This window comes from Elephas maximus, chromosome 24, assembly GCF_024166365.1.
Source record: "Elephas maximus indicus isolate mEleMax1 chromosome 24, mEleMax1 primary haplotype, whole genome shotgun sequence".
NCBI classification, from domain to species: Eukaryota; Metazoa; Chordata; class Mammalia; order Proboscidea; family Elephantidae; genus Elephas; species Elephas maximus.
Genome location: NC_064842.1, coordinates 9,574,199 through 9,598,870, shown reverse-complemented (window position 1 = coordinate 9,598,870; position 24,672 = coordinate 9,574,199). Strand labels below are relative to the sequence as shown.

At 38.4% G+C, this 24,672-nt stretch overlaps 1 protein-coding gene across 1 annotated transcript in view; it reads left to right on the top strand.

The window, feature by feature from the left end:
* EPRS1 (glutamyl-prolyl-tRNA synthetase 1) overlaps window positions 1-24,672 on the top strand; it is an 84,043-nt gene that overhangs the window by 5,048 nt on the left and 54,323 nt on the right. Inside the window, exons 2-12 of the mRNA XM_049867997.1 lie at window positions 241-325; window positions 2,988-3,087; window positions 4,491-4,647; window positions 7,848-7,987; window positions 9,313-9,407; window positions 11,562-11,688; window positions 12,432-12,624; window positions 14,441-14,612; window positions 20,750-20,983; window positions 22,242-22,326; window positions 22,924-22,983. Of these exons, the coding sequence (XP_049723954.1) occupies window positions 241-325; window positions 2,988-3,087; window positions 4,491-4,647; window positions 7,848-7,987; window positions 9,313-9,407; window positions 11,562-11,688; window positions 12,432-12,624; window positions 14,441-14,612; window positions 20,750-20,983; window positions 22,242-22,326; window positions 22,924-22,983 (1,448 nt within the window). The remainder of the gene's footprint in view (window positions 1-240; window positions 326-2,987; window positions 3,088-4,490; window positions 4,648-7,847; window positions 7,988-9,312; window positions 9,408-11,561; window positions 11,689-12,431; window positions 12,625-14,440; window positions 14,613-20,749; window positions 20,984-22,241; window positions 22,327-22,923; window positions 22,984-24,672) is intronic.

Genomic DNA, 24,672 nt, shown 5'->3' with positions numbered 1-24,672 from the left:
AAAATGCTGATATTAATCATATCCCTAAGTGGAAACAGAACATTCAAAGCAGTTGGACTATGCTTTGTTAGTTTTCAAGACAAGACTTTTCTATCTGTACTCTGCTCGGGAAAAGAACATTTTACTGCTTGCAGGACTTAACGTTGGTTTGTTGACTCATCCTTACTGTTTTATGATTCAGGTTATAAATACTACCTTTTTTACAACAAGAAAGAAATCTTTTCATCCTATTATTTTTAGGAGCTTTGCTGGCAGTAGAACACATAAAAGACAATGTCAGCATTTCCATTGAAGAAGGGAAAGAGAATATTCTTCGTGTTTCTGAGTAAGTGCTTTTATATCCTTGTTCTCAGTACTGAACAGCATTTTTTAAATATTCATGATGAAATGTTGTATGCTTCCATTACTTGCTAATTAGGTAACTTTCCCCTAGAAAGAAGTATGCCTTTCTTCATCATTATAAAAAACCTATACCCAGAGGCTTATACTGGTCAGCAGGCTATCTGATTCCATTTGTAATCTGCTTAAAGGAATTAAAAATACAGAAAAGTTTATATATAAGGCTTTTAAATTCCATTGTAATTTATTCTGCCAGAAAACTGAAGTATTTGAAATCATTAATAGTAGACAATAAATAAATGTGGCTCAAGGAATATGGTAAGTTCACAACATGGAATGTTAGCTATGAAAAAAGGTTTGTGAAGAATTTTTAATGATGGAAAATGTTTATAATCTAACCTTAAGTTTCATCAAGGCTGCATTTGAAAATCTTTCAGGGTCATCGTTTTATATGATTTTTTATTTACAAAGAAAAAAAAAAACAGTCATCAACTCCCTCCCCACAATCCTCCATTTTCCCTGCTCGAGGAACGAACATCTCAGCTCTTTTGAGTTGGTTCTTGCATTACTGGCCTCTCTCTAAGTAACATGCTGTGCTGCATCACCTTGTTTTTCCAGCTTTAGGTGCATCTCTCTGCCGTGGAAGGTGAAGCTCTTTCTTTCCCCTGTTGCCACTACATGCACGTCCTCACCTGACACACACACCCTCCATCTTCTCCATCTTCTCTCCCCATCTCCCCCTTCCTCCCAGTGTAGTTAAATCATAATCTTGGTTAGATCACCATCCAGTGTTTATATCGCTATGACTAAGTATTATTCACTGCTGGACCACATATTCTGATTACTTGGCATGTACGCCTTTTAGTTTCGTGTGGAATAATTGTTCGTGTGCTTTCTTCTGAAGTCTTTCAGATTCCTGATCTTTTCTAAGAGTGACTTTAAGAAATTTGTAAGAATCTTCCCTTAGTATTCAATATTCTATAATTCCACGATCTGGGTTTACTGTTCATCTGTTCTAGGTACTTGTCTACTCCTTTCATTGTGGATGTTTGGAAGTTCTTCTGTTTTAGGAAATTAAATTTTTGTTTGATGATTTTCCTCTCTATTTTCTGTTCTTTATGTGAATGTTGGACCTTCTGGATTAGTTCTCTTACTTTCTTAAAATATCACCTCCATTTTTCTCTTTTTTCATTTGCTTTACTTCCTGGAGATTTCCAGTATCCATTTTTCTATTGAATTTTTGATTCTGCTGTTATATTCTTAATACCAGAGAGCTCTGTTTTTTTTTTTTTTTTTTTAATTTTCCGGGTATTCCTTTTCTGGTATCTTGTTTTGTTGCTCAGAGGAAATTTATTTATAGACTTTTTAAGTTTTCCTTGACTTGTCCAAGTTACATTTTTCTTTGTGTTTATTTAGGTCACTATCTTTCAAATTAATAGCTTGCCTCAAATATCTGGTAACTCTGGATGGTTTGTAGGATCTGGAGTGGGAGATTAAAGCTGATTACAAGTTTGGAAATCAAGGGTGGGTTTGTCAGCCCTGCGGTTTACCCTAGGGTGTTTGGCCTGGGCTGTTAGGCCCTCTGGTGGTCGTGTCTTTATTCCTCTTGGGCTGGTCAGACTATCCAGAGAAGGCTTTAAATCATTTTGGAAGGTGAAGGAGACCTGGCTGCCCCATATTTTGGAAGCTGAGGATGAGGGCTGGGGGCTGGGGAGGAGTCTCAGCATCCCATGTACTCCTATTCTTGTATTCTTTTTAGCATGCCTCCGCCTTGAGCTGTGCCAGATAGCCTCAGCTCAGAGACCTTCTGTTTTATCCTTTAGAGAATAAGGCTCCAGTTTGTGCAAGGTTGGGTAAGAGGAGTAGCCCAGCTGTGCAGAACAGGCTCTCAGGCACCTGTGTTTCTCACTAATTCATACAGACTTTCAGCAATCCTTATTTTAGCCCCAGTTTGCTCTCACTTCCAAAGACACCTGGTTCTGTGGATTCTTAAGTCTTTTGGGATTTTTGTTTTTTCTTTTGGGGATTCTGAAATTTAAAATGGATTGTTTTTCAGCCTTGTCCACCCACTGTCCCCCCAAGATACAGGTTTTTAAGTCAGCTAAATCTGTCTCCTTTTTTAGCTTCTGAAATTTCATTGCTATTTTCTCTTATCTTTGTTCTCTTTTTCTTACTGGTTTGTACCTTACAAAAAGATTTTTGACAAAACAATTTTGATGGAGTTTTGATGGTATTCAATCTGCCATCTTTACCTGGAGGTTGATAAACCCAGCCTCTTTCTGACAGTTTATCCTTGGCTTTTTTTTTTTTTTTTTGCCTTGATTTGGTACTTTAAATCATTGTTGTTTTCAGTATCCCAATTATGTTTTCATATTTTCACCACTGAATATACACGTAGAAACAATTAGAAGAATAAAGCATCATATACAAAGCCTGCTCTGAGGTAAATTGTTGAATTTAGCTAATGTTTCAGAACAAACTGGAGTTTGATAGAAAAAAGGACAAATTAGGCCGGTCTGTTTTTGTTAATACAGTAGAATATATATGATAAATCAGTAAAGTTTCTGTTTTTGTGTTTCTTTGTCTCATGACTCTTACTGATTTGCTCAAGTAACAGATTACTATTTTATCTCATGTTTCTGTTGTAGAAATGTGGCATTCACAGACAGCAATTCCATACTTCGCTACTTGGCTAGAGTTGCAACTACAGCTGGGCTGTATGGCTCTAACCTGATGGAGCACACCGAGGTAAGGAGTGGACATTTCTTTGTGTTTGTTTTGTTTTGTTTTGATTACATAATGCTTTTGCATTTTTGGGAACCTTATTATCTTATCGTTGGTTTTTGTATGATTATTCTGTTTAAGGATCCCAGCAGCATAGTAACCTAGTCTTAGTTGTAGGCCAGGTTAAGGAATTCGCATACTGTTTTTATTTTCAGAGAAATTTTCTTTTCCATTAGCTCCTAAGCTTGAAATTTTAATCCCATACCAGCTGTTCCAATAGGATATTGAGTGCTGTCTTTCTCTTCCTTGATTCTTAGGATTTCATAGCTGGAAGGGACCATGCTACTGTTGTTACTGTTAGGTGCCATCAAGTTGATTCTGACTCATAGCTACCCCATGTGACAGAGTAGATCTGCCCTATAGGGTTTCCTTGGCAGTAACCTTCACGGAAGCAAATCACCAGGTCTTTGTCCTGTGGAGCTGCTGGGTGGGTTCAAATCGCCAACCCTCGGATTAGCAGTGAGCACTTAACTGTTGCACCACCAGAGCTCTTTGGAAGGGACTATATAGGTCATCTTATCCAGCTTCTAACTCCCTTATTTTACAGATGAGGCAACAGGCCTAGAAAAGTTAAGAGGTTTGCCTAAGGTCACATATAGTTTGAATCCTATTCTCCTTTTGAAGTATATTCATAATGACCCTAGAGGACAGAGTAGAACTGCCCCCTACGGTTTCCAGGAGCATCTGGTGGATTTGAGCTGCCGGCTTTTTGGTTAGCAGCTGTAGCTCTTAACCACTACATCACCAGGGTTTCCATCTACGTATATAGCTAATGTAATTAGTTTTATAATTAGTTATAGCAATAATAGGTTAACTTTCTAAGGCTTTCGTGAATACTACTCTTTAGATGCTGTCTATCTATCTATCTATGTATTATTATTTGGCTGTTTATATTCCTTCAACTCTAACTTTCCTAAAGCTCATAAAATTCAAAATATAAAGAACGGTTTCTCAAGATTTACTTTCAAATTCTGCAAGTGGATGTATCTGTTTGGGTAGGTACCTCCTCTGGGGCTCTTTCGGGTTGGTTATTCCTTCCTGTTACCAGTTTTTAAGTCTTTGTTATTTCTTTCTTGTTTTTCCTTGGGGTACCCCCCACCCCCACCCCCCTGCAAAAGAAAGAATAGCAAAATAATATCAAAAAGTAATGTTTATTTAAGTGTTCAGTTTAGATCCCAGGCGACACATTATCAGAATTGCATCCTCATAGTGACAGATTCTGTAATTTGAGACAAGAAAGGCATGAGTCTGACTGAGAAAGCCAAAGGTATGCTGTCGCTCCCATGAACCAGAACTGTTTTCTCCTGATTTTTAAGTCTAAACGCTGGGATACATTATTTCTTTTTTTTTATCTTTTGTGTTAACAGATTGATCACTGGTTGGAGTTCAGTGCTACAAAGTTGTCTTCATGTGATTTGTTCACTTCTGCAATCAATGAGCTCAATCATTGCCTCTCTCTGAGAACATACTTAGTTGGAAACTCCTTAAGCTTAGCAGATTTGTGTGTTTGGGCCACCCTCAAAGGTATCAGTAATTCCTCTTAAAGAATGCTCTGTTTAATCATGTAATATTTTGCCAGCTAAGAAGTACTGGTATTTGTATGTGTAGGTACCTGTGTGTGTTAAGTGCAGGCAGTGGCTGAGGACATTCTTATAGAGGAATGGCCACCCTGGTTATTTTTTGCTGTCCAGTTGTGGGAATTTCCTGTCCTTCTCTGCTGTTCTGGAGTCGTCTCCATCTCACTACACCAGCCCCTCTCTTGCCTTTGGAGCTGACCTTGTCCCTGCTCAAGAAGCCCTCATCCCATGGATGTCACACTGCTCCTACGTCAGCCATTACTTTACTCTGACACCGTTGTCTCTGACTTGAACAGAGTCCTTTTTCCTGCTCTGTAGGTGCATCAGTGGCAGCCGTGAATGGTCTGGAGTTGTGCTTCCTCTGGGAGGTCCCCTTTTTTCGCCTCGACAGCTAGATTGTAGTACATAAGAATATGCTCTTACCAACTGGGGGAGCCATTTCCTTTATAAACAGTTTTTGTAAGGTATAATTGATATACAAAGAAAAGTACACCTATGTAATATTGGGTAAGTTTTGATATATGTAGACACCTGTGGAGCCATCACCACAACCAAGATAATGACTATCCCACAACCCCCAAAACTTCCTGAGGCCCCATTTGTAATCACCCCTTCCCCTGGCCCCAGGCAACCACTGATCTGGAAAGACAGGTACTTTGATCCATGGTGGAAATACTAATTAAGTACTGGCTAACTGAATACATGGGGGCTGGGTGGGGCTGGGGGGCGAAAGTTCTGAAATGGTGGAAGCCAGTATATAGCTAGGAGGAAAAGAGTAATGGTATCAGAGGTGCCTAGGAGAGTTATGAGGAAATAATTGTGAGTTCCTTAAAAAGCTAAATGTAGACTTGCCGTGTGACCCAGCAACTCCACTCCTGGGTATATATAGAAAAAGAATTGAAAACAGGTATTAAAACAAAAACTTGTACACAAATGGTCACAGCAACACTATTTACAGTGCCAGTAGGTAGATAAGTTTTTATCTGCCTCAGTGGTAGTTTTATCTCCTAGAAAGTAAAGGCTTTGGTAGAGGTAATTCTTATTTCATACTATTGACAAGAAAATTGTCAAAGTTCCCAGACAGATCCTGAAGGTGTCACTGAGTTGAGGAGACAAGCTGGAGTTTGGGAAAAAGGAGAATTTATAGTAGCTCTTGGAAACCCTATGGAACAGTTTCTACTCTGTCCGGTTGCTGTGAGTCAGAATTGACTCTACGGCAATGGGGGTAATGGGATACGGAAAGACAGACTGGGCTTAGTTAATCACCTACTCCAGACTTTATGGAGGCAAATATCAAAAGAAAAAAAAAGGGATTTTGGGAGATGTCTTAGGCTGGATTTTCTGGAGAAGCAAAACCAGTAAAGTGTGTAAATATATATAGAGAGAAAGATTTATATCAAGGAAATGGCTCATAACGGTTGTAGAGGCTGGAATATCCCAACTCTGTGAGTCAAGATAGAGGCTTCTCCTGACTGACATAGCCACAGGGGCTGGTGAACCCAAGGTTGGCAGGTCACAGAGCAGGGCTGTTGCTCACAGACTGCAAAGATGGACAGATCCCAAGATCAGCAGACAAGACTGCAGGTAAGCTGCTAGCTCAAATCCCAAGAACCAGAGGTCAGACAAACAGAGCCAGATGCAAGATCCAATGCAAGCAAAAGCCTGTGAGCCTTGCCAGAATATCCACTTATATTCAGTGCAGGCCACAAGCCCAAGGAAACTCCCGTTCAGTTCATTGGCTACTCACAGCAGATCCCATCGTGGGGGTGATCACATCATACGACTACCAAACCACTGAGAATCATACCTAGACAAGTTGACACACAACCTTAACCATCACAGGCCATTAAACTTAGATGTGCTTTCATGAGGAAACCCTGGTGGTGTAGTGGTTAAGTGCTACAGCTGCTAACCAAAAGGTCGGCAGTTCGAATCCACCAGGTGCTCCTTGGAAACTCTATGGGCCAATTCTGCTCTGTCCTATGGGGTGACTATGAGTTGGAATTGACTTTACGGCAACGGGTTTGGTGTGTTTTGGTGCATTCATGACATGACATTACATAAGGAATAAGACCGGAAAGGTGTTAGAGTCTCTAAAAAATGTAATATTGATTGTAAGGCTGTAAGTGATCCCAGGGAAACCACGGTGGCTGCATAGGAAGCTTGACAGTGAGTATGGTTTTCAAAGCGTGTGTGCCAGAGAACACAGACTGTTAGGACTGCTTTGAATGGTTGATGTAGTTATGTGGGAAAACCATTCTGGTAGTGCTGAAGGCTTTGATGTATTAAAAGCTTGAGGTGAGTTGGCTGTGTCCAACCGTGACAAAATTATGGACATAGTGGGGCTACGTTGTGTCTGTGTTCCATCTAACAGAAATTTACCAAGTAGAGTGGGAGGCGAATGGGCTTGATGAGAGGCACGGAGGGGACTTGAATTTTGTTTATTTCATTTGTTAAAAAAGCTGAAGTAAATATGCCGAAATGTTTTTATCACTTTTTAAATCTGGGTAGTGGGTACATATATTGGTGTTTTTATATTCCCTGTACTTTTCTGTGGCTTAACCTTTTCTCCAAATTCAATTAAATTTATGTAACAACTACCAACATAAAGGAAAGCCATTTTTAGTCAGACCTTTTCATGTATAGGTTTATTTTTACTTTTTTGTCTGATTAGATTTCTGACTTAACGTTTGTGAAGGAGAGATGATATGCTTCCATGACCCTTAAGGTGGTAGCAATGTGATGTTAAAAGTTAAATAAACTTAATCAGTACTTATTTTTTTATATCACATTTGAAGAAATGAGCTGCTTCTTGATCATCTCGATTTTTATTCCATTCTCTCGTTGATCTAATTAACACTTTTCCTTAATTATGAAATGTATCGTTGGCCTTACAATCGTGTGGAGGAATCTAGTATTATATAGAACATCAGTGAATTGAACTGAAGAAATACATTTAATAATTTTGTGAGTTGTGTAAAATATATTAAGGTATTAGAAAACGTTTCGGCATATGCCCAGGTTTTATAAATTTCATTGTAGAAGTACACCTTTAAGCTGTTTCATTTATTTAAGTTAACCATGATGGGATCTTTGCTGTGGAAGTTGCAGATGTATTGAGTGGACTTGAATTATGTTTACTAACAGGAAATGCTGCCTGGCAGGAGCAGTTCAAGCAGAGCAAAGCTCCGGTTCACGCGAAACGCTGGTTTGGCTTTCTTGAAGCCCAGCAGGCCTTCCGGTCAGTAGGCTCTAAGTGGGATATCTCAACAACCAAACCTAAAGTGGTAAGCCTTTTTTTTTTTTTTTAAATGCTGACATTTCAGTCTTTCTGAGACCCAACGTCTAAAAAGAAAATTATACTCACTCACAAAATTTATTTTCTTTTCCTAAGCAAGAAAAGGATCTTGTTGGAGCAATCTGCCATTGTTAAGTCTTGGCTTGACTTTAACTGTTCGACTACATAAAACCCTAACCTGGGTAATGACATATATAAAAGATTATGATCCCCCTAAGTGTGTCCCATAGGTAGTCCAGACTCCATGTAACTAAAATCTCATTATTTTACAGCTACAGAATCTTCCCTTACTCCCGAATCTTTCTGGTTTTTGAACAACTGGCCATTGAGTCCTGGGATTCTGCAGGGTCTTCCCATCATTTCTGTAGGATATGGCACAGGGCAGAGTAGCAAAGGGCCTCGTTCCCAGCCAGTGTCACTCTGCTTTGATCTCTTTTACTTATTAGGCTTGTATAGTAAAGTTTCAATTTAATAGAGGTTTTGCAATGCAGTAGAACTTGGAAACTCCTGTGTGCTTAGATGAACGTATCACAGTCCACTCAGAGCAGGCTGAAAATCTTGACTCATCTTCACCACTTTTCTCATCTAATTGGTCAGCAAGTCCTGTTACTGCTTTTCATAGCTGTGTATTTGTTTCCTCTCCATCTCCACTGACATTGCTTTTTATTGAGGCTTCGTTGCCCCCTGCTTAGGCTTATACCATACTGTCGTAATTGAACTTTCTGTTTTGATTTCTCCTTTCTGTAATTTAGCCTCTTTGTTGTCCCAGGAATCATTTTTAAAAATACAAATAAATGGTTACATTACCCCTGATGACTACCTGTTGCCTACAAGAAAAGCCGGTCTTATATGATGAGGTTTTCTACCTCATCTATGTGTCCTCTCTGCTCACCCAACGTGGTGTTCCAGCAGACTTTTCATGGACGCTGCATGGCTGTTCCATGCCTTTGTGTCTTGCCTGTACTGTCATTCACTGTTTGAGAATGAATGCCCCTTATACGCTCTCCGTGTGATAAATTTTTGCTTATTTTTCAAGATCCAGCTTGGTTATTACCTCCTCTTTAAGCTTTTCTTGATAACCCTAGGTGCTGTCTGTTAACTTAAACCAACTACTTTCTTATTATTGGTGTTTGACTGTGTTTCTGTCCTTTACCAGGTTCTGAGTCCCCAAGAGTAAGGACAGTGTTCTAGTCATCATTTTTCTTAAAACCTGCATGGTGCCTGGCACCTGATGGGTACTGGGCAAGTATCTGTTGAATGAATATATTCTTAGACATTTAACATGTAACTTTTTATTGTTGTTTTGCTTTTCAGGCACCTGAGAAAAAACAAGATGTGGGGAAATTCATTGAGCTTCCAGGTGCAGAGATGGGAAAGGTTACTGTCAGATTTCCTCCAGAGGCTAGTGGGTAAGAAAATGTAATTTATATTTGTAATAGAATGTATTTAGTGGAAAAACCTTTAAAACAGTTACTAAATACTTTTAATATTAATTGGTTAATGATACAGAAGAACATAAGTAAGATAATATTATAGGAGTTAATACCCTAAACATGTAACAGCTTATTAAATATTAACAGTTAATGTTTAATATATTAAATTTGTAGTTCTTTAAAAGCAATAGGAGAAACATTTTTTTTTACCCCAGGAAGAATTTTAAATATAAATACGAAAACACCGGTAAATAGAAAGGCTTACATTTTATTTGCATTTTGAGATTCTTAGGCTTTCATTTAATAAGAATTTGTATTTGTACCCTGAGCAATCCTTTCCATTAGTAGTAGAAGTTATGGCAGGATTATTTAAAATTATTTTTTTCCCAAATAAAGGAAAGGAAACCTGAGAAGTCCATTTCCAATTCAGTTCTTTCCATTATTAGCAGGTTTTCCAACTCTTCTCGTTCTTGGCAGCCTTAGAAAATAATATTTGAATAGCTCATAGGGGAGAAGGCTGCTGTGGCTGATGGCCACTAGCCTGGGACTGCCCCATCGCTCCTCAGGGTGGGGGTATCTCTGTCCTTGCACACCTGCCATGCCAACTGAAGCCCACTGGACACGTTTTGTAAGAGAGCCCTTCCAGTAATCCTACTAATATCATAAAATGCTTCCCGTTAAAGCAGTTAGCCTGATTCAGAGACTTAGCAAGCTACCATATTTTGCAAATGAGGTAATTATTTTTTCCAAATTTAGTTTAATTTCAGATTTTGTGTTGTATAGCCAAATTCTTACCCATCTGTGGTAAATGGAAGGTGTAAACAATAGAAACTGGCAGATAAGGAAACAATTTTGCTTTAGCTATATATTTAATAGTTCTTTGCAAGCTAGTTCACGAGCACCGTTAGCAGCAAGATCAGTTTTAGAATCCACAGTTTCTCTGCTTTTAGAGGTTTGCTGATAGAGGTGGCGAAGTAGAGGGTAGGTAGAAGGAGATGGAAGAGAAATGACGACTCTGGGAATTTCACAGATTTGATCATTACACGATTGTTTTTGGACTGAGTGGAAAGCGGTCATAAATAATACCTTACAAGGTTTAATTCCCATGGACATTTTGGGGCCCTCCCGCCTGATACTCGGTTCCTACCCACTTGATGTGAGAGGCCACGGTGGTCCCATTGGGAGGTGACCTTAGTGACTTGATAAAAGCCACTTTTTTAGTAGCAGCAGTTTATAGCTGTGCCATTTAAGGATTTGTCCCTTTTGAATCTTTTTATATTTTCTGTCACTGTGAGCTTGGAGAGTGAGCTCCTTGTGTTTATTATTTACTATCTGAGATGTTTTTCTGCTCTAAATTTTGCCAATATCAAAGATTATGCTCTTGATTTAACACGTTTTTGGAATTTGAAATACAAATCAGTGTTCAGTTTCCCTTAACATTCATAATTTTGATCATACCGCCTTATACTACTAAAGAGTTCTTTAATTATTATTGAAAAAAACATTTTTTTTTCTTTGTCTTACATGGAAGGCCAGAAGACTTTTTTGCACTTTATTCTTAGCTGACATATGTGTAGTACCTGCTGTGTGCAGACAAGACACTCGCAAGTGCTTTACGTAGAGTAACTCATTTAATCCTACTAGTCCTGTGAGAAAGGCTCTGTATTTTCCATTTTACAAACTAATGAAACCCAAGAAAAATACAGAATTTATTTAGTAGTAACATATCAATATTGGTTCATTAGTGGGGACAAATGTACCCTCGTAAGGCAAGATGCTGACACGTGGGAAAGCTGGGTACAGGGTACACCGAAACTTTCTATATTACATTTGTACCTTTTCTGTAAATCTAAAACTATTCTAAAATAAAAGATTTATTAAGAATAAACTCTCTAAGTTCCCAGTCCTGTGAGAAAGGCACCACTGCCTCCATTACAATTGTAATCTTTTAAAATTCTTGTCAGGGTCAGACGTTCTATCTCGGTACTTTTCGTTAGAAAAGAAAAAATGACTGGAATACCGATTAAAAGGATTTCTGTTTTGTTTGTTTGCATCTCCTCAAAAGGGTTAAGTATAAGAATTTAGTCAAAGCATGTTAATGAGTTTCTTTGTGAAATGTTTTTGTTTTAGCTACTTACATATCGGGCACGCCAAAGCTGCTCTTCTGAACCAGCACTACCAGGTGAACTTTAAGGGGAAACTCATCATGAGATTTGATGACACAAACCCTGAAAAAGAGAAGGAAGATTTTGAGAAGGTAATTAAAATTGTAGTGGTGACCCTTTGTCAGAAAAGTTCATAAAAATTAGAGGGTGACCCGATACCTTCATGGTGTGAAGATAAATCAGGTTTGTTCTCCCAGTAGCTTTTTCCTCATTTGTACATTCCATATCTGGATCTAAGCCAAGAAATATGGAGCTCCCGGACCAAAAAACCCGAATTATTTTTCTCTTCCCTAATTGTTCTAAAATTAACATGAGTGCTATGTTTTCCTGTAAGCACCAGCTTCTTAAATGAAATGGTCACTGGAGGCAGGTTTCTTTTTTGTCATAAAATTTTAAATTTGTGAATGAAACAAAAACTAAATAGGTGTTGGGAAATGGGATGGTTTCCTGGCCTCTTACAATCGTCTTTATTCAGAAGCACTGTGACATGATCTAAGAGGGCAAACAATTGTCAGAGCAGTAACAACTGTTTCCCAAGTAAGGAAAGCGCCTTTATGACATCTGCTTTCCCTGATGGAAATGTGGAGGTGGATATAATGCATATCTATCACGCTCTGTCTTTTCTGACCCTCTTTAAATTCACGTCTCCTTCTCTCCTAATTTTCTCCTTAAGAAGTAAGAGAATGGAGCCAGTGTAATACGACTTACGCAACCATTTTCAAGCTGTATGAGACTTGGTGGTGTAGTGTTACGTTGCCCAAATGCAGCATCGAGGATTGAAGGTGCACAGAAGGTGCCAGGAGTCACCTGACGGTTATTGTGGGTCTCACTGCAGGTCATTTTGGAGGATGTTGCAATGTTGCATATCAGACCAGATCAGTTCACTTACACCTCCAATCATTTTGAAACTATAATGAAATATGCAGAGAAGCTGATTCAAGAAGGGAAGGCTTATGTGGATGACACTCCTGCTGAGCAGATGAAAGCGGAACGTGAGCAGAGGATAGAATCCAAACACAGGAAGAACTGTAAGGCTCATTTAGTGTTTTATGTTTTAATGGATACTCTTCTTGTATTCTGCCACTTTATGGAACATGATTTCTATGAACGACACTTGTTCGGAACACGTTTGAACATATGATTCATACATTAAATTATCTCTTAGAAATCTTTTTCCTTTCTTTCACCTTTAAATCGTCATGACTTTGTTAGCATCACAGTTGTTCGTGAAGTGTGTGTGCCCTTAGGATCTCACCAATTATGGGCAGTCTTTGCACTGCATCATTCCCTTGGAATCATTCCTTCTGCAGCACTTTGTAGTCTTCCCAACAACTACTTAGCCTTCCTAAAATGTCTGATGATAATGTTATTAGCCCCCCAGTCTTTCTTTCAGTGTGTGGATAAACGTAAATGTAATAAGCTTGGTACTGCCCTGTCTCTGAAATATTACTTGACACAAATATCTTTCTTACTCGTCCCCTGAGCTTCTCACCTGGGCTTTGTTCATTCAGTCCGTTGTGTTGCCAGAACTGCCACACTACTTACTGTATTTAAACCTTGAGTGTCATACGTGGGAAGTATAGTAAATTCAAGTTGTTAGAGACATCTTTCTTTTTTTTTTTTTTTTTTTAGTCTCATCTACATTTTCGAAGATCATTAACAACTGGACTTTTAAACCTAACTTGATTGTGTGAGGGCCGATGATATATCTTCAGTAGTTTCCACAGAGTCATTGTTTAATAGCTCGCTTTTATCTATGTGAAAACCCTGGTGGCATAGGGGTTAAGAGCTCGGCTGCTAACCAAAAGGTCAGCAGTTCAAATCCACTAGGCGCTTTTTGGAAACCCTATGGAGCAGTTCTACTCCATCCTGGACTCAACGGCAACGGGTTTGATTTTGGTTTTTCTCCATATGGGTCCCAAAAACCAAACCAAACCCAGTGCCGTCGAGCCGATTGTGACTCATAGCAACCCTATAGGGCAGAGTAGAACTGCCCCACAGAGTTTCCATGGTGCGCCTTGTAGATTCGAACTGCCAACCCTTTGGTTAGCAGCCGTAGCAGTTAACCAGTACTCCACCAGAGTTTCCCTATATGGGGCAGATCTTCGATATTCTGACATAGATAGGACTATTATTGTGTGCCATTAAGTCAGTTCCAACTCAGCGACCCTATAGGCCATACATAGTTACATGGATATAGAGTTCTTTTTTCTAGGATTAAATTCTTTTCTTTCTTGTATCACTTCCTTGTCATGCCTCATTTTCTTATTCTGAGTATCTTGCTTCTCACTGGGGTGACTGGAGGGGCTTCCAGGGAGCCCACAGGCTCAGGCTCTCAGACCAGGCTGTGTTCTTCAGCTGCAGCTCCCATGGGCCAGATGGACTAGTCTGTCCCCAGGCATGGAGTGGCAAGGGAATAGCCTGCTTCTGCATCAAAGACACAGAGTTAAATTTGAGGGTGGAAAGAAGGGAAAAGAGGGGCTGGCCAGGAGTGCCATACGGGAAAACGAGAAACAATGGATGAGAGGAGCCTTCAGGCCTTGTACTTCCCCTCTTACCCTTAGCTGATATTGTATCGATGGGATGTATTTGACTTTACCTCTTAAACATATTTATAGAGTACATTTCCTAAATGTGTTGAGAAACTTTTTTTTTTGTTAAAAAGTGATACATTTGCTCTTGGTATCAGATACTGAACATATTACAGTGTTTTAAACTAATAGAGTGTGCTTATATAAAATAAGAACTTGAAAGTTTATATCAAATTACAGGACAATTAAATTAATTTAAATTGAACCAGATTAGTAATACACTGGATAAACTGATATAACTATCATTTTATAGCTATTGAGAAGAATCTACAAATGTGGGAAGAAATGAAAAAAGGAAGCCAGTTTGGTCAGTCCTGTTGTTTGCGTGCAAAAATTGACATGAGTAGTAACAATGGTTGTATGAGGGACCCAACTCTTTATCGCTGCAAAATTCAGCCACACCCAAGAACTGGAAATAAATACAAGTAAGTATTTCAGTATGCTGCGTAGCCTTTGAAGCTTTCACTTTGATCCTCTCTGTAAATACATAGTAGATCCTGGCAGAATAGTCAAAAGACCGGGGTCCATGTTCATCCACAGATTAACCGGCCAGGCAGCACTTAGTCTCTCAGGGCCTCGGTTTACTCACTGACAGTGAAGGTTACATTAGATTAGAGGTAGTCCCCGATTGACAGCTGGGGTCCCTCCTGATGACTCAGCTGTAAGTCGGTTCTGACATTGAGTCAAATGCCTCATTAGTTTTATTTGGCTCTGGTGTAAGTTGAATACCTCACTTGTTTTAGTCACTTTTGAAGTATGCTTAATATCTCTTTTTTTTTTTTTAAATAATATTGTGTTTTAGGTGAGAGTTTACACAGCAAATTAGGTTCCGTTTTAACAGTTTTTATACTGTTCCATGCTGTTTGGTTACGATTTTTACAATGTGTCAGCATTCTCATTATTTCCATTCTGTTTTTTTCTGTTTCCGTTCATCTAGCTTCTTTTCCTCTCCTTGCTGCCTCATCTTTGCTTTTGGGTAACTGTTGACCATTTGGTCCTCATATAGTTAATTGCTTAAGGGAACACAGTACTCATAGGTGATACTGTTTATGTTATAAACCGGTATTATTTGGCTGAAAGGTGACCTGCAGAAAGAGCTTGAACTCCAAGTTCAAAGATATGTTAGGGCAATAGTCTCAGGGATTCCTCTAGTCTCTATCAGTTCAGTAGGTCTGGCCTTTTTTAGGAATTTGAGTTTTCTTGTACATTTTTCTCCAGGACCTTCTATTGTGTCCCTGGTTAGAATAGTCAGTTGTGGTATCCAGGCACCATCTAGTCCTACTGGTCTCAGGTTTGAAGAGGTTGTGGTTCATGTGGGCTGTTAGCCCCATGGACTAGTTTCTCCTTTGAGCTTTTAATTTCCTTCATTCTCTTTTGCTCCCTATGAGTAGAGACCAATATTGTATCTGAGATGGCCACTTGCAGGCTTTTAAGACCCCAGACACTACTCACCAAACTCAGATGTAGAACATCATCTTTGTGAACTGTGTTATGCCATTTGGCTAAGCTGTCCCCCGAGACTGTGGTCCCAAGCTTTTTGACCTAATAAACCAATCCTGTGAGTTGTTTGGATATGTCTGGGAAGGGTCTGTAACTGTGCCCCCTGTGTGGTTTGCTATGTATGTGAACATATATGCAGCACACACAGCCGTGTGTATACGTGTGCCTACAGATACACCTATGCGTGCATTTACTCACAGAGGCCTTCCTGTACGCATATATGCATCCATACCTACCTATGTAACCACATACATATTTTTTGGTTGTTTTCACTGTTGTAGCAGAATTGTATATGTTCTAGCATTTACTGAAATTGTCCTTTTTTTCTCTTGGACTTCTTAGTGTCTTTATTTACCTTGGCCAAGTTGTACTGACTCCACCCGTATTTGGGATTGCCTTTCCTGTCACCAAAAGTAATAAGTGCCTACTATATAGAAGTGATTCCCCCGCCTTCTCCCTCCCATCCCTGGTAACCACTGAAGAACTTTGCCTTCTCTGTGTTTATCTGTTTTTGACTTTTTAGAATAATGGGACCATATAATGTTTGTCTTTTTGTGATTGACGTATTTCACTCAGCATAATGCCCTCCAGATTCATCCATGTTGTGAGATGTTTCATGGATTCATCACTAGTCTTTATAGTTGTGTAGTTTTCCGTTGTATGTATGCCCCACAATTAATCCCTTCACCCGCTGATGGACACTTTGGTTGTTTACATCTTTTTGGTATCATGAATAATACTGCGGTGAACATAGGTGTGCGTATGTCTATTTGTGTCTCTGTTCTTATATCTCTAGGATATTTATTTAGAAGTGGGATTGCTGGATCATAAGGTATTTCTGTTTCTAGTCTTTTGAGGAAGCCCCATACTGGTTTCCATAGTGGTTGTACCATTTTTCAATCCCACCAGCGATGTATAGGAGTACCTCACCCTCCACAACCTCTCCTGCGTTTGTTGTTTTCTGATCATTGCCATTTTTGCAGGGTTGAGATGGTATCTTATTGAAGCTTTGATTTGTGTCTCTCTAATGGATCACGAGCATCTTTTCATGTACTCATTGGCTGCTTAAATGTCCTCTTTGGCGAAGGGTCTGTTCATGTCCTTTGCCCATTTTTTTGATTGGATTGTTTGTCTTTTTGTTGTTGAGCTGTTGACATTTTCTGTATGTTTTAGAGATTAGACCCTTATCAGGTAAGTCATTGCCAAGGATTTTTTCCCAGTCTGTAGGTTTTCTTTTTACTCTCTTGGTAAAGCCTTTTGATGAGCGTATTTAATTTTTAGGAGATCCCATTTATCTAATTTATCTTGTGTTGTTCATGAGTTTTTAGTTTTGTTTGATAGATTGTTTATGCTGAAAGTTAGGTCCCCTAGTTTTGACCATGTGTTATCTTCCAGAAACTTTATAGTTTTAGCTTTAACATTTAGCTCTTTGATCCATTTTGAGTTAGTTTTTGTGCATGGTATGAAGTATGGGCCCTGATTCATTTTTCTGCATATGGATGTCCAGTTTTGCCAGGACCATGTGTTAAAGAGACCGTTTCTTCCCCATTGAATGGACTTTGACCCTTTGTCGAAGATCAGCTGCCCATAGATGGATAGATTTATTTCTGCATTCTCAATTCTGTTCCCTTGGTCTATATGTCTGTCATTGAACCAGTACCAATCTGTTTTGATTACTGTGGTTGTTTAGTAAGTTTTGAGATCAGGAAGTGTGAGGCCTCCTACTTTGTTCTTCTTCAATATTGCGTTAGCTATTCAGGGCCTCTTCCTTTCCATATAAAGTTGGAGATTAGTTTCTCCATTTCACTAAAGAATGTTGTTGGGATTTGGATTGGGATTGTATTATATCTATAGACTGCTTTTGGTAGTATTGACATTTTCACAATGTTAAGCCTTCCAGTCCATGAGCATAGAATGTTTTTCCATTTATGTAGATCTCTTTTAGTTTCTTGCAGTAGCATTTTATAGTTTTCATGTATAAGTCTTTTATGCCCCTCATTAGATGTAGTCCTAGGTTTGTTATCTCTTCGAGGGCTATTATAAATGGTATTGATTTCTTGATTTCCTTTTCAGAGTCCTCCTTGTTAGTGTAGAGGAACCGAACTGATTTTTGTGTGTTACCTTGTACCCTGCCACTTCGCTGAATCCTTCTATTAGTTCCAGTAACTCCTTTGTTAAATCCCTGGGATTTTCTATGTAGAGGATCATGTCATCTGCGAATAATAATAATAATAGCTTTACTTCTTACTTTTCAATTTGTATATGCTCTTTATTTCCCTTTCTTGCCTTATTGCTCTAGCTAGGATTTCCAGTACAATACTGAATCAGAGCAGTGATAAAGGATATCCTTGTCTCGTTACCACTCTCAGAGGGAATGCTCTCAGTCTTTATCTGTTGAAAATGATGTTGGCTCTTGGTTTTCACATGTGCCCTTAATTATGTTGAAGAATTTCACTTCTGTTTCTATTTTGCAGGGAGTTTTTATCAGGAAAGGGTATTGGATTTTATCAGATGCCTTTTCTGCATTGATCAAGATGATCACATGATTCTCTTCCTTTGTTTTGTTTCTGGGGTGGGTTACGTTGATTGATTTTTCTCATGTTGAACCATCCTTGCGTCCGTGTTATGAACCCCACTTGATCATGATACATGTTTTTTTCCTTTTGATATGCTGTTGAATTATGTTGGCTAGAGTTTTGTTGAGAATTTTTGCATCTATATTCATGAGGGATATAGGTCTGTAATTTTCTTTAAGTGGTGTCTCTGCCTGGCTTTGGTGTTAGGTTTATGCTGGCTTCATATAGAGTGAATTAGGAACTATTCCTTCCATTTCTCAGTTCTAGGAGCGTTTGAGTAAAATCGGCGTCAACTCTTCCCTGAATGTTTGATAGAATTCTCCAGGGAGGCCATCCGAACTAGAGATTTTTTTGTTGTTGCTGGGAGTTTTTTTTTTTTTTTTTTTAAATGACCTCTTCAATTTCTTCTTTTGTTATGGGTTTGTTCAAATTTTCTACCTCTATTTGTGTTAGTTTAGGTGGGTGGTGTGTTTCTAGAAATTTGTCCATTTCTCCTAGGTTTTCGAATTTTTTGGAGTACAGTTTTTCATAATATTCTGTCGTGATCCTTTTCATCTCCAGTGGTCTCTTGTAATGTTACCCATCTCATTTCTTATTTTGGTTATTTGCATTTTTTCGTTTTCAATTTGGCCAATGGTTTATCGATTTTATGGATCTCAAAGAAACAACTTCTGGTCTTTATTCTTTCTGTTGTGTTTCTGTTTTCTATTTTGTTTATTTCTGCTCCAATCTCTATCATTTTCTTTTCTTCTGGTGACTGTGGACTTCTTTTGCTGCTCCTCATCTTTTTTTTTTTTTTTCGTTTTCATTATTACTGTCTTTTTTTAAATCAGTATTTATAAATTCAATATTTGTCTATGGGGGTTGGAACATCACATATAAATTTACCCATACCTGTTGCTGTCGAGTTGATTCCGACTCATAGTGGCCCTACAGGATAGCGTAGAAATGCCCCACAGAGTTTCCAAGGAGCGCCTGGTGGATTTGAGCAGCCGACCTTTCGGTTAATGCTTAACCACTATGCCACCAGGGTTTCCCATATAAATTTAGATATATTTTAACATGAACATATATACATAAAAAAATGCAAATCATTAAAAACTTTACTCCAACAATGAAGAAGAGTGGATCGACACTGGCATTTTGTCAATCATGGTAATAAGTCCACTTGCGGAAGTTTCTGAATTATCTGTGGGAATTGGGATGGGTTTCTAGTCAGAAAATTAGTGAGAGTCGTCTGTGTGGTCCTTTTCTTTTTTCTTCATGTAACATCTCGCTGCTTCCCAAATCTGCTTTAGCAAAGTAAATCATAAAATTGAACATCTGCGAGTGAACACCTGAGGATGAAAACGTCAGCAGATTATGTACCGCAACCTTGTATGTGGCACACGTTACCCATGATAAGATGTACAGAAAAACAAAGTGGGTGTTTGACAGTGCAGTTGATAGTAACTCGAATACATTTAAGCCGGGAACTACCTGTATTTCTAAGGTCACTTCTGTCTGTAAGAGTGATAGGAATAAAAGCTTAAGAAATATGAAAAGTATAAGAAAGCATCATGTGTTTTTGATAGTTTTAATTAGTTTCAGTGTTTGTTTTCAGATTAACCGGTTTTTTTCTTTAAATAGCTACCCCTGCAATAGCTTATTTTATAAAGTAAACCATAGTATATATGTTTTTGTAGCATAAAGAAGTCTACTGCATGCTGAATTCCAACCCCAAAAGAGATGTTGGTGAATGTAAATGATTACCTGGTTAGTCAGTATGACTGTCTTTAAACTTTTCGGTGTGGATGTGTGTGTCCGAGTATAGACAGACACATGTATGCAGTTACACGTGTATAAATATGCCCATTACTTTTACCAGGGTGATTACTCTTAGTTTTGCTAAACAAATACCTTGGATACATTCGGAAAAGTAAATTTGGAGACACGTTTTCAGCAGCACATAATTGAAAAGCGTAACGCAGTAGCATCTTAACAAAATCAAATCTTAAAAATTAGAAGGCATAATAACGTAGTATATTTTTTAAAATTCAGATGACAGCTGTATGTATGTGTGTATATTATTTTAGCAGAAATTGTTTTTAAGACAATTCCATCTTCAGATGGAATTTTAACCTAATAATTTTCTTTTACTTGCAGAAAGCAAAAACACTGTGTTCTTGAACGCATTTCACTCAAGTGTTAAAGCCCTTATGGATTTACTTGATTGAGGGATTACCAAAGATGCTCAAAAGCTAAAATCTCTCAAATGTATTATAAACGTGTAGTTTATTGCTTCTTAGCATTATATTCACTGAGCATTACAGAAATATGATTGTAGAATTTGCCAAAACAGTACACAGTTCTGTGTTTGATAGCAAACAAGCTTTTTTGTTTGACTACTGAGTGGATAAGTGATTCATTATTCTCAAAGGCTGGTCCAAGATGGAAAGGGTGAAATGTTTCATGTCGATTTTCAAAAATTTTCCTTTTTTTCCTAGCGTCTATCCGACATACGATTTTGCCTGCCCCATAGTGGACAGCATTGAAGGTGTTACACATGCCCTGAGAACAACAGAATACCATGACAGAGACGAGCAGTTTTATTGGATTATTGAAGCTTTGGGCATAAGAAAACCATATATTTGGGAATATAGTCGGCTAAATCTCAACAACACGGTTCTATCCAAGAGAAAACTCACGTGGTTTGTCAATGAAGGCTTAGTAGATGGATGGTATGTGTAATGTTACGTGAAATTGATAGGAAATAAGAATATCAGTGATATGTAAACTCCCTTGAGGGTTAGGGAGTGTGGTTGGGAGGAGCTGGAATGGGTAGGCCTGTAGGGTTCCCTGTCTCTAACTTCTTTGCAACCAGTACGTTAGGTTTTCCTCTTTTGTCATAACAGAACAAATGTGGCGTGCCCATTGCGAACCATGGCACTCACAGGTGGAAACCACCCATGAGGGCACATCCCCCACAGAGCTCAGCATTTCATAAAAAGTGGCTGTGGTTTTTGTCCTCCATGGATCTGTTTACCCTGTACACTCTGCCGAGGTGCTGTTTTTTTTCAGCCAGGCCCCAGGAAGGCCAGCAAAGTCTGAGCTGAGGTGAGGCCCTAAGTGGTCTGCGCTCTGTATGAGGCTCTACCTGGTGGGACAGTTGCCCAGATGACTCAGCACCTGGAAGTTTGGAAACCTTTGTAGCCTATAAATAACTTATATAGGATTTTTATGAGATAGACAAGAGTATAAAAATGAAACTGGTCTTACAGCCCGGTGTCTGTGTATGTGAAATGTATCTGTTCAGTTGGGTTACCATTATAAGTCTAAGAGAATTTTTTTTTTTTGCCTGAAGTAACAAGACTGTATATATTAGTTTATATGCACATCACATAATAGTGACTAAGGTATATATTAAGAATATGTCAAATAAATAAGTAATGCATTTTATACTGTTTTACCGTAGAGCTGAATTTGATAAAAGGCAGGTTTACCTTGAGCCCCATATAACAGGTTTAGTTATTGACGTTTGCAGATCTCTGAAGAATATTAATAACTTAGGTATATGTATTTTTTACAATCTGAAGGAGTTTATAAAATATATTCATGACATGGATGACACCAGTGATTCCATTTCTTATCTGATCTTGAGTGTTTGTTTCATAAAAGGCTGACCAGAATGTATGAATGCATGGGTTTTCCATATGTGAAGATGTCACCAGTGTGTCCTTTTTCAAATGGACTTTTACAATATATTTCTAGTAGTGCATTCATTTCACTGAGCAGTATTTGACTAGTAAGGAGGTTTCCTCTTCCATGAACTTGGGCTATCTGGTATTGTGAGCTCTCCAGTTAGTACCACCAGCTCTTAGTCCAAATATTTAAAAAGCTGGGTAATTTATTATTCATTAAGTTATTTTGTACTCCTTGCATCTACACATGAAAAGAAAAAAAAAACTCCTCAGTAATTAAAAATGTCCATATTCTCAGGGATGACCCCAGGTTTCCTACAGTCCGCGGCGTGCTGAGAAGGGGGATGACGGTGGAGGGACTGAAGCAGTTTATTGCTGCTCAGGTCAGTTGTGCTTTCTTTCCCAGCTTCTCTGTTGGACTTTTTAAGTGTCTGTTAATATCCATTTAGTTTTTATTACTCGTTTTTGTTCTCTTTCTGCCCCTTGTTTGCTCCTTATAATAACTCACTCTAAAAACTCAGTGCCGTCGAGTCGATTCCGACTCATAGCGACCCTAGAGGACAGAGTAGAACTGCCCCGTAGAGTTTCCGGGGAGCACGTGGCGGATTTGAACTGCCGACCCTTTGGCTAGCAGCTGTAGCACTTAACCACTAAGGGCAGAATTAAAAGTATGTTTAGCACTGTTTACAATAGTGGAAAACTGAGAATGTCCTAAATGACTGACCTGTTGTTGGACAAAGCCAGCTGTGGTATTTTTTTACCCAGTAAAATGGTTTAAAAAAATCCCAAACAAGCAAAAAACCTCAGTCAGCACGGTAATCAAATTAATTTGTATACACTAACCTTTCTATTTCAGTGGACATATACCTACAAGCACTTACTGGGTTTATTTCTCTAAGTATGCTTTACTTGTAATAAAAAAAAAAAAAAGTTCTAATAATACTTCTTGCCCAGTGAATCATTTTATTAATTTTTTCTAGGGCTCTTCACGTTCAGTTGTGAACATGGAATGGGACAAGATCTGGGCATTTAATAAAAAGGTACATGTTTTAACTCTCAGTTCTCTTCTCATGCCATGTAGAACTCATTAGTGTGCTCACCGTAGAGAAACGTTCGTGAAGAATATTTGCAGACTTCCAGGAAAATGGAATGATTTCCTTTTTTAAAGATATAAAAGTTGTTAAGCCTATTAACTATCCCAAACAAGTCACACTGATTAAAACAAACTTGGAGTTGTGGGGAATGGTGGTAGTTTTTTTCCTTAAATCTTTTATGAATACTCTGCATTTCATTTTTCTGCTTTCAAGCTGCGAGCTCTCTGTAAGAAGGTATCACTTAATGCTTTTATTTGCCTTAGTGCATAGCTTTTAGCAGATTCTGTGTTATAACCCTGGATATATGGCTTTGAAGCACAATCACATTTATATAAAAGACTTGCTTATGCAAACTCATTGAAAATGCATTATTCCTAGCTTTAAGAAACATGTCCTCTGGTTTTCTTAGTGGCAAAGGGAAGATCTGGCTGACTCCTTTCTGTGTTCCCTTGTGTACTGAGAGAACACAGAGCTTTATTATTACTTATCTCATTGAGTTGTATTAAAGGTTCATTAACGACATTTCCTGTGTCTTATTGAGTCACAGCTCTTTTTTTTTTTTTTTAAACTGTTTCTTAACTGAGAATCAAATGAGGAATACTGCATATTGATACTGTTAATTACTAATTGGAAGCAGATGCTTAGACACTATAATAAGGCAAATCACAAAAATGCCAAGTTTTAAACTGTGGTTTCTGTGATTGTGTGCTGTGAATTCTCTTTTGGGGGTTGCTGCTTGATTGTGCTAGTGCTTTGCCGCAAGAAACAGTTGCTTGTCTCGCATGTGTCTTGAATTTCTTTTATTTAGTCTTTTGTGATTAGTCAGCTTTTCGGTACATAAAGGAATTACTAATTGGTTCTTTCTGTTGCTGCAGTTACTGATAAATACTAATACAGTTGACAGGCAGAGTTAACATGGGTACACTTTTCATTAATAATCCAATTTTTAGAGGTTCTAATTTTTAATAAATATATGAAATATATTTCACGACAGTCTAATAGTTCTGTGGGGTTTGTGAAGGTGAACAGCACACTTTCCAATCTTCCTTCCCTTCATTTTTCTTCCCCTAGAGAAACCCTTTCTGTTCTTTTAGGTGTTTAGATACTGGTGTATATCACCGCATCTCTAAATGAGATATGCATATTGTTCCCTCTTGATTTTTAGTTTTAGCCGGTATCCGTTGACATCCCACTATGGAAGATAAGGATTTAGATCTCTTACTTTTTTGCGTAACTTTTTGCTTTTCTTGTAGTTAATTGTATTGTTTTTTCTCATTTGTTTAGCTTTTTGATTCAGTCTTAAGTGCTTCACAAGTTCGTAAATTTTCTTCCAAGATGCTCGGATGCCTCAGATAGCCTTTCACTGTCATCTAGGGATGTCAGCAGTGCCACTGTGTTGCTCTGATCCGACCTAGCTTGGTGGCTCTTGGACTTCTGAGTCTCAGCTGTCTTCCCAGGCCTCTCTCTTCATCAGCATCCTGGGGACTCCCTTTGCCTCTGTCCTGTGATGGACATTGAATTCCCCTGTACCTTCTCATTTCACCATCTTCTTGCTTTGCTGTAGCATATCCTTTCGTAGTATGGGACCTTGTATATGACCTGTTTTATCACTGAATATTATAGAATCTTCTCTTT